Source organism: Microtus oregoni, unplaced genomic scaffold, assembly GCF_018167655.1.
Source record: "Microtus oregoni isolate MIOR12 unplaced genomic scaffold, Mior012 000043F_ref0000047, whole genome shotgun sequence".
Lineage (NCBI taxonomy): Eukaryota > Metazoa > Chordata > Mammalia > Rodentia > Cricetidae > Microtus > Microtus oregoni.
The window spans coordinates 362,383-379,496 of NW_024543210.1; the positions used below are offsets into that span (position 1 = coordinate 362,383).

Consider the following 17,114-nt stretch of genomic DNA (forward strand, 5'->3'; position numbering starts at 1 on the left):
CTACAGAAGGACGTGCCCCATGCTGAAAAGGATGTGGCCACCAAAGACAGCAAGTTCAAGATGCCCAGCTTCAAGATGCCCAAGGTGGACCTGAAGGGACCCCATGTGGACTTGAAGGACCCCAAAGTGGAGCAGAAGGGCCCCACAGTGGACGCAAAGGGCCCCACAGTGGACGCAAAGGGCCCCACGGTGGAGGTGAAAAGCCCCAAAGCTGAGATTAGTGGGCCTGACATGGAGGTGTCCTTGCCTGGCGTGAAGGTAGACGTCCAGGCCCAAGGTGCCAAGCTACAGGAGGATCTTCCCCATGCTGTAACGCATGAGGCCACCAAAGACAGCAAGTTCAAGATGCCCAAGTTTAAGATGCCCTCCTTCGGCGTGTCCACAACTGGCAAACCCAGCATGGCAGCCACTATGGAGGTGGCAGCTCCCAAGATGGAATCAGAGGGGTCCCCGCTCTCCATGCAGGGTGAACTTAAGACTCCAGACCTCAGCATTCATCTGCCGTCCTCCAAGCTGGAGGTCAAGGCAGGCCAGGCTGATGTGAAGATAGCAGACGTGCAGCTGCCTGAGGGAGAACAGATCACACAGGATGCTGACGGAGCCAGCCTGAAGGGCCACCTGCCCAAAATACAGATGCCCAGCTTCAAGATGCCCAAGGTGGACAAAAAGGGCCCCACAGTGGACGTGAAGGACCCCACAGCGGATGAAAAGGGCCCCACAGTAGACGTGAAAAGCCCCAAAGATGAGATTAGTGGGCCTGACATGCAGGTGTCCTTGCCTGGCGTGAAGGTAGACATCCAGGCCCTAGGTGCCAAGCTACAGGAGGATCTTCCCCATGCTGTAACGCATGAGGCCACCAAAGACAGCAAGTTCAAGATGCCCAGCTTCAAGATGCCCAAGGTGGACCTGAAGGGACCCCATGTGGACTTCAAGGACCCCAAAGTGGAGCAGAAGGGCCCCACAGTGGACGCAAAGGGCCCCACAGTGGACGCAAAGGGCCCCACCGTGGACGTGAAAAGCCCCAAAAGCGATGTGAAAATGCAGGATTTAGAGGTGTCCCTGCCCAGCGTGGAGGTTCATGTCCAGGCTCCAGGTGTCAAACTGGATGGGGACCAGGCCATGGTCGATAAGGACATGGCCGTCAAAGACAGCAAGTTCAAGATGCCCAAGACCAAGATGTCCTCTTTTGGCGTTTCCGCAACAGGCAAACCCAGTATGGAAGCCACTATGGAGGTGGCAGCTCCCAAGATGGAGGCAGAGGTGTCCCTGCCTTCCATGCAGGGTGAACTTAAGTCTCCAAGGCTCAACATTCATCTGCCGTCCTCTAATCTGGAGGTCAAAGCTGGAAAGGTAGATGTGAAGGTGGCAGAAGTCCAGCTGCCTGAAGGAGAGACGACCGCACAGGATGCTGACGGAGCCATCCTGAAGGGCCACCTGCCCAATTTGCAGATGCCCAGCTTCAAGATGCCCAAGGTGGACCTGAAGGGCTCCACAGTGGACATGAAGGGCCCCACAGTGGACGTGAAGGGCCCCACAGTGGACGTGAAGGGCCACACAGTGGACGTGAAAAGCCCCAAAGCTGAGATTAGTGGGCCTGACATGGAGGTGTCCTTGCCTTGCGTGAAGGTAGACGTCCAGGCCCAAGGTGCCAAGCTACAGGAGGATCTTCCCCGTGCTGTAGTGCATGAGGCCACCATAGACAGCAAGTTCAAGATGCCCAAGTTTATGATGCCCTCCTTCGGCGTGTCCACAACTGGCAAACCCAGCATGGCAGCCACTATGGAGGTGGCAGCTCCCAAGATGGAAGCAGAGGGGTCCCCGCTCTCCATGCAGGGTGAACTTAAGACTCCAGACCTCAGCATTCATCTGCCGTCCTCCAAGCTGGAGATCAAGGCAGGCCAGGCAGATGTGAAGATAGCAGACGTGCAGCTGCCTGAGGGAGAACAGATCACACAGGATGCTGACGGAGCCAGCCTGAAGGGCCACCTGCCCAAAATACAGATGCCCAGCTTCAAGATGCCCAAGATGGACAAAAAGGGCCCCACAGTGGATGTGAAGGACCCCACAGCGGATGAAAAGGGCCCCACAGTGGACGTGAAAAGCCCCAAAGCTGAGATTAGTGGGCCTGACATGGAAGTGTCCTTGCCTGGCGTGAAGGTAGACGTCCAGGCCCTAGGTGCCAAGCTACAGAAGGACCTGCCCCATGCTGAAAAGGATGTGGCCACCAAAGACAGCAAGTTCAAGATGCCCAGCTTCAAGATGCCCAAGGTGGACCTGAAGGGACCCCATGTGGACTTGAAGGACCCCAAAGTGGAGCAGAAGGGCCCCACAGTGGACGCAAAGAGACCCACGGTGGAGGTGAAAAGCCCCAAAAGCGATGTGAAAATGCAGGGTTTAGAGGTGTCCCTGCCCAGCGTGGAGGTTCATGTCCAGGCTCCAGGTGTCAAACTGGATGGGGACCAGGCCATGGTCGATAAGGACATGGCCGTCAAAGACAGCAAGTTCAAGATGCCCAAGTTCAAGATGCCCTCTTTTGGCGTTTCCGCAACAGGCAAACCCAGCATGGAAGCCACTATGGAGGTGGCAGCTCCCAAGATGGAGGCAGAGGTGTCCCTGCCTTCCATGCAGGGTGAACTTAAGTCTCCAAGCCTCAACATTCATCTGCCGTCCTCTAACCTGGAGGTCAAAGCTGGCCAGGTAGATGTGAAGGTGGCAGAAGTCCAGCTGCCTGAAGGTGAGACGACCGCACAGGATGCTGACGGAGCCATCCTGAAGGGCCACCTGCCCAATTTGCAGATGCCCAGCTTCAAGATGCCCAAGATGGACCTGAAGGGCCCCACAGTGGACGTGAAGGGCCCCACAGTGGACGTGAAGGGCCCCACGGTGGACATGAAAAGCCCCAAAGCTGAGATTAGTGGGCCTGACATGGAGGTGTCCTTGCCTGGCGTGAAGGTAGACGTCCAGGCCCAAGGTGCCAAGCTACAGGAGGATCTTCCCCATGCTGTAACGCATGAGGCCACCAAAGACAGCAAGTTCAAGATGCCCAAGTTTAAGATGCCCTCCTTCGGCGTGTCCACAACTGGCAAACCCAGCATGGCAGCCACTATGGAGGTGGCAGCTCCCAAGATGGAAGCAGAGGGGTCCCCGCTCTCCATGCAGGGTGAACTTAAGACTCCAGACCTCAGCATTCATCTGCCGTCCTCCAAGCTGGAGGTCAAGGCAGGCCAGGCAGATGTGAAGATAGCAGACGTGCAGCTGCCTGAGGGAGAACAGATCGCACAGGATGCTGACGGAGCCAGCCTGAAGGGCCACCTGCCCAAAATACAGATGCCCAGCTTCAAGATGCCCAAGGTGGACAAAAAGGGCCCCACAGTGGACGTGAAGGACCCCACAGCGGATGAAAAGGGCCCCACAGTGGACGTGAAAAGCCCCAAAGATGAGATTAGTGGGCCTGACATGCAGGTGTCCTTGCCTGGCGTGAAGGTAGACATCCAGGCCCTAGGTGCCAAGCTACAGGAGGATCTTCCCCATGCTGTAACGCATGAGGCCACCAAAGACAGCAAGTTCAAGATGCCCAGCTTCAAGATGCCCAAGGTGGACCTGAAGGGACCCCATGTGGACTTCAAGGACCCCAAAGTGGAGCAGAAGGGCCCCACAGTGGACGCAAAGGGCCCCACGGTGGAGGTGAAAAGCCCCCAAAGCGATGTGAAAATGCAGGATTTAGAGGTTTCCCTGCCCAGCGTGGAGGTTCATGTCCAGGCTCCAGGTGTCAAACTGGATGGGGACCAGGCCATGGTCGATAAGGACATGGCCGTCAAAGACAGCAAGTTCAAGATGCCCAAGTTCAAGATGCCCTCTTTTGGCGTTTCCGCAACAGGCAAACCCAGCATGGAAGCCACTATGGAGGTGGCAGCTCCCAAGATGGAGGCAGAGGTGTCCCTGCCTTCCATGCAGGGTGAACTTAAGTCTCCAAGCCTCAACATTCATCTGCCGTCCTCTAACCTGGAGGTCAAAGCTGGCCAGGTAGATGTGAAGGTGGCAGAAGTCCAGCTGCCTGAAGGAGAGACGACCGCACAGGATGCTGACGGAGCCATCCTGAAGGGCCACCTGCCCAATTTGCAGATGCCCAGCTTCAAGATGCCCAAGATGGACCTGAAGGGCCCCACAGTGGACGTGAAGGGCCCCACAGTGGACGCGAAGGGCCCCACCGTGGACGTGAAAAGCCCCAAAGCTGAGATTAGTGGGCCTGACATGGAGGTGTCCTTGCCTGGCGTGAAGGTAGATGTCCAGGCCCAAGGTGCCAAGCTACAGGAGGATCTTCCCCATGCTGTAACGCATGAGGCCACCAAAGACAGCAAGTTCAAGATGCCCAAGTTTAAGATGCCCTCCTTCGGCGTGTCCACAACTGGCAAACCCAGCATGGCAGCCACTATGGAGGTGGCAGCTCCCAAGATGGAAGCAGAGGGGTCCCCGCTCTCCATGCAGGGTGAACTTAAGACTCCAGACCTCAGCATTCATCTGCCGTCCTCCAAGCTGGAGGTCAAGGCAGGCCAGGCAGATGTGAAGATAGCAGACGTGCAGCTGCCTGAGGGAGAACAGATCGCACAGGATGCTGACGGAGCCATCCTGAAGGGCCACCTGCCCAATTTGCAGATGCCCAGCTTCAAGATGCCCAAGATGGACCTGAAGGGCCCCACAGTGGACGTGAAGGGCCCCACAGTGGACGCGAAGGGCCCCACGGTGGACATGAAAAGCCCCAAAGCTGAGATTAGTGGGCCTGACATGGAGGTGTCCTTGCCTGGCGTGAAGGTAGACGTCCAGGCCCAAGGTGCCAAGCTACAGGAGGATCTTCCCCATGCTGTAACGCATGAGGCCACCAAAGACAGCAAGTTCAAGATGCCCAAGTTTAAGATGCCCTCCTTCGGCGTGTCCACAACTGGCAAACCCAGCATGGCAGCCACTATGGAGGTGGCAGCTCCCAAGATGGAAGCAGAGGGGTCCCCGCTCTCCATGCAGGGTGAACTTAAGACTCCAGACCTCAGCATTCATCTGCCGTCCTCCAAGCTGGAGGTCAAGGCAGGCCAGGCTGATGTGAAGATAGCAGACGTGCAGCTGCCTGAGGGAGAACAGATCGCACAGGATGCTGACGGAGCCAGCCTGAAGGGCCACCTGCCCAAAATACAGATGCCCAGCTTCAAGATGCCCAAGGTGGACAAAAAGGGCCCCACAGTGGACGTGAAGGACCCCACAGCGGATGAAAATGGCCCCACAGTGGACGTGAAAAGCCCCAAAGCTGAGATTAGTGGGCCTGACATGGAGGTGTCCTTGCCTGGCGTGAAGGTAGACGTCCAGGCCCTAGGTGCCAAGCTACAGAAGGACCTGCCCCATTCTGAAAAGGATGTGGCCACCAAAGACAGCAAGTTCAAGATGCCCAGCTTCAAGATGCCCAAGGTGGACCTGAAGGGACCCCATGTGGACTTCAAGGACCCCAAAGTGGAGCAGAAGGGCCCCACAGTGGACGCAAAGGGCCCCACGGTGGAGGTGAAAAGCCCCAAAAGCGATGTGAAAATGCAGGATTTAGAGGTGTCCCTGCCCAGCGTGGAGGTTCATGTCCAGGCTCCAGGTGTCAAACTGGATGGGGACCAGGCCATGGTCGATAAGGACATGGCCGTCAAAGACAGCAAGTTCAAGATGCCCAAGTTCAAGATGCCCTCTTTTGGCGTTTCCGCAACAGGCAAACCCAGCATGGAAGCCACTATGGAGGTGGCAGCTCCCAAGATGGAGGCAGAGGTGTCCCTGCCTTCCATGCAGGGTGAACTTAAATCTCCAAGCCTCAACATTCATCTGCCGTCCTCTAACCTGGAGGTCAAAGCGGGCCAGGTAGATGTGAAGGTGGCAGAAGTCCAGCTGCCTGAAGGAGAGACGACCACACAGGATGCTGACGGAGCCATCCTGAAGGGCCACCTGCCCAATTTGCAGATGCCCAGCTTCAAGATGCCCAAGGTGGACCTGAAGGGCCCCACGGTGGACGTGAAAAGCCCCAAAGCTGAGATTAGTGGGCCTGACATGGCGGTGTCCTTGCCTGGCGTGAAGGTAGACGTCCAGGCCCAAGGTGCCAAGCTACAGGAGGATCTTCCCCATGCTGTAACGCATGAGGCCACCAAAGACAGCAAGTTCAAGATGCCCAAGTTTAAGATGCCCTCCTTCGGCGTGTCCACAACTGGCAAACCCAGCATGGCAGCCACTATGGAGGTGGCAGCTCCCAAGATGGAAGCAGAGGGGTCCCCGCTCTCCATGCAGGGTGAACTTAAGACTCCAGACCTCAGCATTCATCTGCCGTCCTCCAAGCTGGAGGTCAAGGCAGGCCAGGCAGATGTGAAGATAGCAGACGTGCAGCTGCCTGAGGGAGAACAGATCGCACAGGATGCTGACGGAGCCAGCCTGAAGGGCCACCTGCCCAAAATACAGATGCCCAGCTTCAAGATGCCCAAGGTGGACAAAAAGGGCCCCACAGTGGACGTGAAGGACCCCACAGCGGATGAAAAGGGCCCCACAGTGGACGTGAAAAGCCCCAAAGATGAGATTAGTGGGCCTGACATGCAGGTGTCCTTGCCTGGCGTGAAGGTAGACATCCAGGCCCTAGGTGCCAAGCTACAGGAGGATCTTCCCCATGCTGTAACGCATGAGGCCACCAAAGACAGCAAGTTCAAGATGCCCAGCTTCAAGATGCCCAAGGTGGACCTGAAGGGACCCCATGTGGACTTCAAGGACCCCAAAGTGGAGCAGAAGGGCCCCACAGTGGACGCAAAGGGCCCCACGGTGGAGGTGAAAAGCCCCCAAAGCGATGTGAAAATGCAGGATTTAGAGGTTTCCCTGCCCAGCGTGGAGGTTCATGTCCAGGCTCCAGGTGTCAAACTGGATGGGGACCAGGCCATGGTCGATAAGGACATGGCCGTCAAAGACAGCAAGTTCAAGATGCCCAAGTTCAAGATGCCCTCTTTTGGCGTTTCCGCAACAGGCAAACCCAGCATGGAAGCCACTATGGAGGTGGCAGCTCCCAAGATGGAGGCAGAGGTGTCCCTGCCTTCCATGCAGGGTGAACTTAAGTCTCCAAGCCTCAACATTCATCTGCCGTCCTCTAACCTGGAGGTCAAAGCTGGCCAGGTAGATGTGAAGGTGGCAGAAGTCCAGCTGCCTGAAGGAGAGACGACCGCACAGGATGCTGACGGAGCCATCCTGAAGGGCCACCTGCCCAATTTGCAGATGCCCAGCTTCAAGATGCCCAAGATGGACCTGAAGGGCCCCACAGTGGACGTGAAGGGCCCCACAGTGGACGCGAAGGGCCCCACCGTGGACGTGAAAAGCCCCAAAGCTGAGATTAGTGGGCCTGACATGGAGGTGTCCTTGCCTGGCGTGAAGGTAGATGTCCAGGCCCAAGGTGCCAAGCTACAGGAGGATCTTCCCCATGCTGTAACGCATGAGGCCACCAAAGACAGCAAGTTCAAGATGCCCAAGTTTAAGATGCCCTCCTTCGGCGTGTCCACAACTGGCAAACCCAGCATGGCAGCCACTATGGAGGTGGCAGCTCCCAAGATGGAAGCAGAGGGGTCCCCGCTCTCCATGCAGGGTGAACTTAAGACTCCAGACCTCAGCATTCATCTGCCGTCCTCCAAGCTGGAGGTCAAGGCAGGCCAGGCAGATGTGAAGATAGCAGACGTGCAGCTGCCTGAGGGAGAACAGATCGCACAGGATGCTGACGGAGCCATCCTGAAGGGCCACCTGCCCAATTTGCAGATGCCCAGCTTCAAGATGCCCAAGATGGACCTGAAGGGCCCCACAGTGGACGTGAAGGGCCCCACAGTGGACGCGAAGGGCCCCACGGTGGACATGAAAAGCCCCAAAGCTGAGATTAGTGTGCCTGACATGGAGGTGTCCTTGCCTGGCGTGAAGGTAGACGTCCAGGCCCAAGGTGCCAAGCTACAGGAGGATCTTCCCCATGCTGTAACGCATGAGGCCACCAAAGACAGCAAGTTCAAGATGCCCAAGTTTAAGATGCCCTCCTTCGGCGTGTCCACAACTGGCAAACCCAGCATGGCAGCCACTATGGAGGTGGCAGCTCCCAAGATGGAAGCAGAGGGGTCCCCGCTCTCCATGCAGGGTGAACTTAAGACTCCAGACCTCAGCATTCATCTGCCGTCCTCCAAGCTGGAGGTCAAGGCAGGCCAGGCTGATGTGAAGATAGCAGACGTGCAGCTGCCTGAGGGAGAACAGATCGCACAGGATGCTGACGGAGCCAGCCTGAAGGGCCACCTGCCCAAAATACAGATGCCCAGCTTCAAGATGCCCAAGGTGGACAAAAAGGGCCCCACAGTGGACGTGAAGGACCCCACAGCGGATGAAAAGGGCCCCACAGTGGACGTGAAAAGCCCCAAAGCTGAGATTAGTGGGCCTGACATGGAGGTGTCCTTGCCTGGCGTGAAGGTAGACGTCCAGGCCCTAGGTGCCAAGCTACAGAAGGACCTGCCCCATTCTGAAAAGGATGTGGCCACCAAAGACAGCAAGTTCAAGATGCCCAGCTTCAAGATGCCCAAGGTGGACCTGAAGGGACCCCATGTGGACTTCAAGGACCCCAAAGTGGAGCAGAAGGGCCCCACAGTGGACGCAAAGGGCCCCACGGTGGAGGTGAAAAGCCCCAAAAGCGATGTGAAAATGCAGGATTTAGAGGTGTCCCTGCCCAGCGTGGAGGTTCATGTCCAGGCTCCAGGTGTCAAACTGGATGGGGACCAGGCCATGGTCGATAAGGACATGGCCGTCAAAGACAGCAAGTTCAAGATGCCCAAGTTCAAGATGCCCTCTTTTGGCGTTTCCGCAACAGGCAAACCCAGCATGGAAGCCACTATGGAGGTGGCAGCTCCCAAGATGGAGGCAGAGGTGTCCCTGCCTTCCATGCAGGGTGAACTTAAATCTCCAAGCCTCAACATTCATCTGCCGTCCTCTAACCTGGAGGTCAAAGCGGGCCAGGTAGATGTGAAGGTGGCAGAAGTCCAGCTGCCTGAAGGAGAGACGACCACACAGGATGCTGACGGAGCCATCCTGAAGGGCCACCTGCCCAATTTGCAGATGCCCAGCTTCAAGATGCCCAAGGTGGACCTGAAGGGCCCCACGGTGGACGTGAAAAGCCCCAAAGCTGAGATTAGTGGGCCTGACATGGCGGTGTCCTTGCCTGGCGTGAAGGTAGACGTCCAGGCCCAAGGTGCCAAGCTACAGGAGGATCTTCCCCATGCTGTAACGCATGAGGCCACCAAAGACAGCAAGTTCAAGATGCCCAAGTTTAAGATGCCCTCCTTCGGCGTGTCCACAACTGGCAAACCCAGCATGGCAGCCACTATGGAGGTGGCAGCTCCCAAGATGGAAGCAGAGGGGTCCCCGCTCTCCATGCAGGGTGAACTTAAGACTCCAGACCTCAGCATTCATCTGCCGTCCTCCAAGCTGGAGGTCAAGGCAGGCCAGGCAGATGTGAAGATAGCAGACGTGCAGCTGCCTGAGGGAGAACAGATCGCACAGGATGCTGACGGAGCCAGCCTGAAGGGCCACCTGCCCAAAATACAGATGCCCAGCTTCAAGATGCCCAAGGTGGACAAAAAGGGCCCCACAGTGGACGTGAAGGACCCCACAGCGGATGAAAAGGGCCCCACAGTGGACGTGAAAAGCCCCAAAGATGAGATTAGTGGGCCTGACATGCAGGTGTCCTTGCCTGGCGTGAAGGTAGACATCCAGGCCCTAGGTGCCAAGCTACAGGAGGATCTTCCCCATGCTGTAACGCATGAGGCCACCAAAGACAGCAAGTTCAAGATGCCCAGCTTCAAGATGCCCAAGGTGGACCTGAAGGGACCCCATGTGGACTTCAAGGACCCCAAAGTGGAGCAGAAGGGCCCCACAGTGGACGCAAAGGGCCCCACGGTGGAGGTGAAAAGCCCCCAAAGCGATGTGAAAATGCAGGATTTAGAGGTTTCCCTGCCCAGCGTGGAGGTTCATGTCCAGGCTCCAGGTGTCAAACTGGATGGGGACCAGGCCATGGTCGATAAGGACATGGCCGTCAAAGACAGCAAGTTCAAGATGCCCAAGTTCAAGATGCCCTCTTTTGGCGTTTCCGCAACAGGCAAACCCAGCATGGAAGCCACTATGGAGGTGGCAGCTCCCAAGATGGAGGCAGAGGTGTCCCTGCCTTCCATGCAGGGTGAACTTAAGTCTCCAAGCCTCAACATTCATCTGCCGTCCTCTAACCTGGAGGTCAAAGCTGGCCAGGTAGATGTGAAGGTGGCAGAAGTCCAGCTGCCTGAAGGAGAGACGACCGCACAGGATGCTGACGGAGCCATCCTGAAGGGCCACCTGCCCAATTTGCAGATGCCCAGCTTCAAGATGCCCAAGATGGACCTGAAGGGCCCCACAGTGGACGTGAAGGGCCCCACAGTGGACGCGAAGGGCCCCACCGTGGACGTGAAAAGCCCCAAAGCTGAGATTAGTGGGCCTGACATGGAGGTGTCCTTGCCTGGCGTGAAGGTAGATGTCCAGGCCCAAGGTGCCAAGCTACAGGAGGATCTTCCCCATGCTGTAACGCATGAGGCCACCAAAGACAGCAAGTTCAAGATGCCCAAGTTTAAGATGCCCTCCTTCGGCGTGTCCACAACTGGCAAACCCAGCATGGCAGCCACTATGGAGGTGGCAGCTCCCAAGATGGAAGCAGAGGGGTCCCCGCTCTCCATGCAGGGTGAACTTAAGACTCCAGACCTCAGCATTCATCTGCCGTCCTCCAAGCTGGAGGTCAAGGCAGGCCAGGCAGATGTGAAGATAGCAGACGTGCAGCTGCCTGAGGGAGAACAGATCGCACAGGATGCTGACGGAGCCATCCTGAAGGGCCACCTGCCCAATTTGCAGATGCCCAGCTTCAAGATGCCCAAGATGGACCTGAAGGGCCCCACAGTGGACGTGAAGGGCCCCACAGTGGACGCGAAGGGCCCCACGGTGGACATGAAAAGCCCCAAAGCTGAGATTAGTGTGCCTGACATGGAGGTGTCCTTGCCTGGCGTGAAGGTAGACGTCCAGGCCCAAGGTGCCAAGCTACAGGAGGATCTTCCCCATGCTGTAACGCATGAGGCCACCAAAGACAGCAAGTTCAAGATGCCCAAGTTTAAGATGCCCTCCTTCGGCGTGTCCACAACTGGCAAACCCAGCATGGCAGCCACTATGGAGGTGGCAGCTCCCAAGATGGAAGCAGAGGGGTCCCCGCTCTCCATGCAGGGTGAACTTAAGACTCCAGACCTCAGCATTCATCTGCCGTCCTCCAAGCTGGAGGTCAAGGCAGGCCAGGCTGATGTGAAGATAGCAGACGTGCAGCTGCCTGAGGGAGAACAGATCGCACAGGATGCTGACGGAGCCAGCCTGAAGGGCCACCTGCCCAAAATACAGATGCCCAGCTTCAAGATGCCCAAGGTGGACAAAAAGGGCCCCACAGTGGACGTGAAGGACCCCACAGCGGATGAAAAGGGCCCCACAGTGGACGTGAAAAGCCCCAAAGCTGAGATTAGTGGGCCTGACATGGAGGTGTCCTTGCCTGGCGTGAAGGTAGACGTCCAGGCCCTAGGTGCCAAGCTACAGAAGGACCTGCCCCATTCTGAAAAGGATGTGGCCACCAAAGACAGCAAGTTCAAGATGCCCAGCTTCAAGATGCCCAAGGTGGACCTGAAGGGACCCCATGTGGACTTCAAGGACCCCAAAGTGGAGCAGAAGGGCCCCACAGTGGACGCAAAGGGCCCCACGGTGGAGGTGAAAAGCCCCAAAAGCGATGTGAAAATGCAGGATTTAGAGGTGTCCCTGCCCAGCGTGGAGGTTCATGTCCAGGCTCCAGGTGTCAAACTGGATGGGGACCAGGCCATGGTCGATAAGGACATGGCCGTCAAAGACAGCAAGTTCAAGATGCCCAAGTTCAAGATGCCCTCTTTTGGCGTTTCCGCAACAGGCAAACCCAGCATGGAAGCCACTATGGAGGTGGCAGCTCCCAAGATGGAGGCAGAGGTGTCCCTGCCTTCCATGCAGGGTGAACTTAAATCTCCAAGCCTCAACATTCATCTGCCGTCCTCTAACCTGGAGGTCAAAGCGGGCCAGGTAGATGTGAAGGTGGCAGAAGTCCAGCTGCCTGAAGGAGAGACGACCGCACAGGATGCTGACGGAGCCATCCTGAAGGGCCACCTGCCCAATTTGCAGATGCCCAGCTTCAAGATGCCCAAGGTGGACCTGAAGGGCCCCACGGTGGACGTGAAAAGCCCCAAAGCTGAGATTAGTGGGCCTGACATGGCGGTGTCCTTGCCTGGCGTGAAGGTAGACGTCCAGGCCCAAGGTGCCAAGCTACAGGAGGATCTTCCCCATGCTGTAACGCATGAGGCCACCAAAGACAGCAAGTTCAAGATGCCCAAGTTTAAGATGCCCTCCTTCGGCGTGTCCACAACTGGCAAACCCAGCATGGCAGCCACTATGGAGGTGGCAGCTCCCAAGATGGAAGCAGAGGGGTCCCCGCTCTCCATGCAGGGTGAACTTAAGACTCCAGACCTCAGCATTCATCTGCCGTCCTCCAAGCTGGAGGTCAAGGCAGGCCAGGCAGATGTGAAGATAGCAGACGTGCAGCTGCCTGAGGGAGAACAGATCGCACAGGATGCTGACGGAGCCAGCCTGAAGGGCCACCTGCCCAAAATACAGATGCCCAGCTTCAAGATGCCCAAGGTGGACAAAAAGGGCCCCACAGTGGACGTGAAGGACCCCACAGCGGATGAAAAGGGCCCCACAGTGGACGTGAAAAGCCCCAAAGATGAGATTAGTGGGCCTGACATGCAGGTGTCCTTGCCTGGCGTGAAGGTAGACATCCAGGCCCTAGGTGCCAAGCTACAGGAGGATCTTCCCCATGCTGTAACGCATGAGGCCACCAAAGACAGCAAGTTCAAGATGCCCAGCTTCAAGATGCCCAAGGTGGACCTGAAGGGACCCCATGTGGACTTGAAGGACCCCAAAGTGGAGCAGAAGGGCCCCACAGTGGACGCAAAGGGCCCCACGGTGGAGGTGAAAAGCCCCAAAAGCGATGTGAAAATGCAGGATTTAGAGGTGTCCCTGCCCAGCGTGGAGGTTCATGTCCAGGCTCCAGGTGTCAAACTGGATGGGGACCAGGCCATGGTCGATAAGGACATGGCCGTCAAAGACAGCAAGTTCAAGATGCCCAAGTTCAAGATGCCCTCTTTTGGCGTTTCCGCAACAGGCAAACCCAGCATGGAAGCCACTATGGAGGTGGCAGCTCCCAAGATGGAGGCAGAGGTGTCCCTGCCTTCCATGCAGGGTGAACTTAAGTCTCCAAGCCTCAACATTCATCTGCCGTCCTCTAACCTGGAGGTCAAAGCTGGCCAGGTAGATGTGAAGGTGGCAGAAGTCCAGCTGCCTGAAGGAGAGACGACCGCACAGGATGCTGACGGAGCCATCCTGAAGGGCCACCTGCCCAATTTGCAGATGCCCAGCTTCAAGATGCCCAAGATGGACCTGAAGGGCCCCACAGTGGACGTGAAGGGCCCCACAGTGGACGCGAAGGGCCCCACCGTGGACGTGAAAAGCCCCAAAGCTGAGATTAGTGGGCCTGACATGGAGGTGTCCTTGCCTGGCGTGAAGGTAGATGTCCAGGCCCAAGGTGCCAAGCTACAGGAGGATCTTCCCCATGCTGTAACGCATGAGGCCACCAAAGACAGCAAGTTCAAGATGCCCAAGTTTAAGATGCCCTCCTTCGGCGTGTCCACAACTGGCAAACCCAGCATGGCAGCCACTATGGAGGTGGCAGCTCCCAAGATGGAAGCAGAGGGGTCCCCGCTCTCCATGCAGGGTGAACTTAAGACTCCAGACCTCAGCATTCATCTGCCGTCCTCCAAGCTGGAGGTCAAGGCAGGCCAGGCAGATGTGAAGATAGCAGACGTGCAGCTGCCTGAGGGAGAACAGATCGCACAGGATGCTGACGGAGCCATCCTGAAGGGCCACCTGCCCAATTTGCAGATGCCCAGCTTCAAGATGCCCAAGATGGACCTGAAGGGCCCCACAGTGGACGTGAAGGGCCCCACAGTGGACGCGAAGGGCCCCACGGTGGACATGAAAAGCCCCAAAGCTGAGATTAGTGTGCCTGACATGGAGGTGTCCTTGCCTGGCGTGAAGGTAGACGTCCAGGCCCAAGGTGCCAAGCTACAGGAGGATCTTCCCCATGCTGTAACGCATGAGGCCACCAAAGACAGCAAGTTCAAGATGCCCAAGTTTAAGATGCCCTCCTTCGGCGTGTCCACAACTGGCAAACCCAGCATGGCAGCCACTATGGAGGTGGCAGCTCCCAAGATGGAAGCAGAGGGGTCCCCGCTCTCCATGCAGGGTGAACTTAAGACTCCAGACCTCAGCATTCATCTGCCGTCCTCCAAGCTGGAGGTCAAGGCAGGCCAGGCTGATGTGAAGATAGCAGACGTGCAGCTGCCTGAGGGAGAACAGATCGCACAGGATGCTGACGGAGCCAGCCTGAAGGGCCACCTGCCCAAAATACAGATGCCCAGCTTCAAGATGCCCAAGGTGGACAAAAAGGGCCCCACAGTGGACGTGAAGGACCCCACAGCGGATGAAAAGGGCCCCACAGTGGACGTGAAAAGCCCCAAAGCTGAGATTAGTGGGCCTGACATGGAGGTGTCCTTGCCTGGCGTGAAGGTAGACGTCCAGGCCCTAGGTGCCAAGCTACAGAAGGACCTGCCCCATTCTGAAAAGGATGTGGCCACCAAAGACAGCAAGTTCAAGATGCCCAGCTTCAAGATGCCCAAGGTGGACCTGAAGGGACCCCATGTGGACTTCAAGGACCCCAAAGTGGAGCAGAAGGGCCCCACAGTGGACGCAAAGGGCCCCACGGTGGAGGTGAAAAGCCCCAAAAGCGATGTGAAAATGCAGGATTTAGAGGTGTCCCTGCCCAGCGTGGAGGTTCATGTCCAGGCTCCAGGTGTCAAACTGGATGGGGACCAGGCCATGGTCGATAAGGACATGGCCGTCAAAGACAGCAAGTTCAAGATGCCCAAGTTCAAGATGCCCTCTTTTGGCGTTTCCGCAACAGGCAAACCCAGCATGGAAGCCACTATGGAGGTGGCAGCTCCCAAGATGGAGGCAGAGGTGTCCCTGCCTTCCATGCAGGGTGAACTTAAATCTCCAAGCCTCAACATTCATCTGCCGTCCTCTAACCTGGAGGTCAAAGCGGGCCAGGTAGATGTGAAGGTGGCAGAAGTCCAGCTGCCTGAAGGAGAGACGACCGCACAGGATGCTGACGGAGCCATCCTGAAGGGCCACCTGCCCAATTTGCAGATGCCCAGCTTCAAGATGCCCAAGGTGGACCTGAAGGGCCCCACGGTGGACGTGAAAAGCCCCAAAGCTGAGATTAGTGGGCCTGACATGGAGGTGTCCTTGCCTGGCGTGAAGGTAGACGTCCAGGCCCAAGGTGCCAAGCTACAGGAGGATCTTCCCCATGCTGTAACGCATGAGGCCACCAAAGACAGCAAGTTCAAGATGCCCAAGTTTAAGATGCCCTCCTTCGGCGTGTCCACAACTGGCAAACCCAGCATGGCAGCCACTATGGAGGTGGCAGCTCCCAAGATGGAAGCAGAGGGGTCCCCGCTCTCCATGCAGGGTGAACTTAAGACTCCAGACCTCAGCATTCATCTGCCGTCCTCCAAGCTGGAGGTCAAGGCAGGCCAGGCAGATGTGAAGATAGCAGACGTGCAGCTGCCTGAGGGAGAACAGATCGCACAGGATGCTGACGGAGCCAGCCTGAAGGGCCACCTGCCCAAAATACAGATGCCCAGCTTCAAGATGCCCAAGGTGGACAAAAAGGGCCCCACAGTGGACGTGAAGGACCCCACAGCGGATGAAAAGGGCCCCACAGTGGACGTGAAAAGCCCCAAAGATGAGATTAGTGGGCCTGACATGCAGGTGTCCTTGCCTGCCGTGAAGGTAGACATCCAGGCCCTAGGTGCCAAGCTACAGGAGGATCTTCCCCATGCTGTAACGCATGAGGCCACCAAAGACAGCAAGTTCAAGATGCCCAGCTTCAAGATGCCCAAGGTGGACCTGAAGGGACCCCATGTGGACTTCAAGGACCCCAAAGTGGAGCAGAAGGGCCCCACAGTGGACGCAAAGGGCCCCACGGTGGAGGTGAAAAGCCCCCAAAGCGATGTGAAAATGCAGGATTTAGAGGTGTCCCTGCCCAGCGTGGAGGTTCATGTCCAGGCTCCAGGTGTCAAACTGGATGGGGACCAGGCCATGGTCGATAAGGACATGGCCGTCAAAGACAGCAAGTTCAAGATGCCCAAGTTCAAGATGCCCTCTTTTGGCGTTTCCGCAACAGGCAAACCCAGCATGGAAGCCACTATGGAGGTGGCAGCTCCCAAGATGGAGGCAGAGGTGTCCCTGCCTTCCATGCAGGGTGAACTTAAGTCTCCAAGCCTCAACATTCATCTGCCGTCCTCTAACCTGGAGGTCAAAGCTGGCCAGGTAGATGTGAAGGTGGCAGAAGTCCAGCTGCCTGAAGGAGAGACGACCGCACAGGATGCTGACGGAGCCATCCTGAAGGGCCACCTGCCCAATTTGCAGATGCCCAGCTTCAAGATGCCCAAGATGGACCTGAAGGGCCCCACAGTGGACGTGAAGGGCCCCACAGTGGACGCGAAGGGCCCCACGGTGGACGTGAAAAGCCCCAAAGCTGAGATTAGTGGGCCTGACATGGAGGTGTCCTTGCCTGGCGTGAAGGTAGACGTCCAGGCCCAAGGTGCCAAGCTACAGGAGGATCTTCCCCATGCTGTAACGCATGAGGCCACCAAAGACAGCAAGTTCAAGATGCCCAAGTTTAAGATGCCCTCCTTCGGCGTGTCCACAACTGGCAAACCCAGCATGGCAGCCACTATGGAGGTGGCAGCTCCCAAGATGGAAGCAGAGGGGTCCCCGCTCTCCATGCAGGGTGAACTTAAGACTCCAGACCTCAGCATTCATCTGCCGTCCTCCAAGCTGGAGGTCAAGGCAGG

General features: G+C 57.1%; 1 protein-coding gene across 1 annotated transcript in view; it reads left to right on the forward strand.

Annotated features, from left to right (window-relative positions):
* Positions 1–17,114, forward strand: part of Ahnak2 (AHNAK nucleoprotein 2) — a 43,819-nt gene that overhangs the window by 20,743 nt on the left and 5,962 nt on the right. The window contains exons 13-22 of the mRNA XM_041633091.1: positions 1,054–1,362; positions 1,930–2,136; positions 2,401–3,003; positions 3,760–4,860; positions 5,617–6,059; positions 6,834–9,033; positions 9,538–9,816; positions 10,042–12,885; positions 13,150–15,516; positions 16,291–16,821. Of these exons, the coding sequence (XP_041489025.1) occupies positions 1,054–1,362; positions 1,930–2,136; positions 2,401–3,003; positions 3,760–4,860; positions 5,617–6,059; positions 6,834–9,033; positions 9,538–9,816; positions 10,042–12,885; positions 13,150–15,516; positions 16,291–16,821 (10,884 nt within the window). The remainder of the gene's footprint in view (positions 1–1,053; positions 1,363–1,929; positions 2,137–2,400; positions 3,004–3,759; positions 4,861–5,616; positions 6,060–6,833; positions 9,034–9,537; positions 9,817–10,041; positions 12,886–13,149; positions 15,517–16,290; positions 16,822–17,114) is intronic.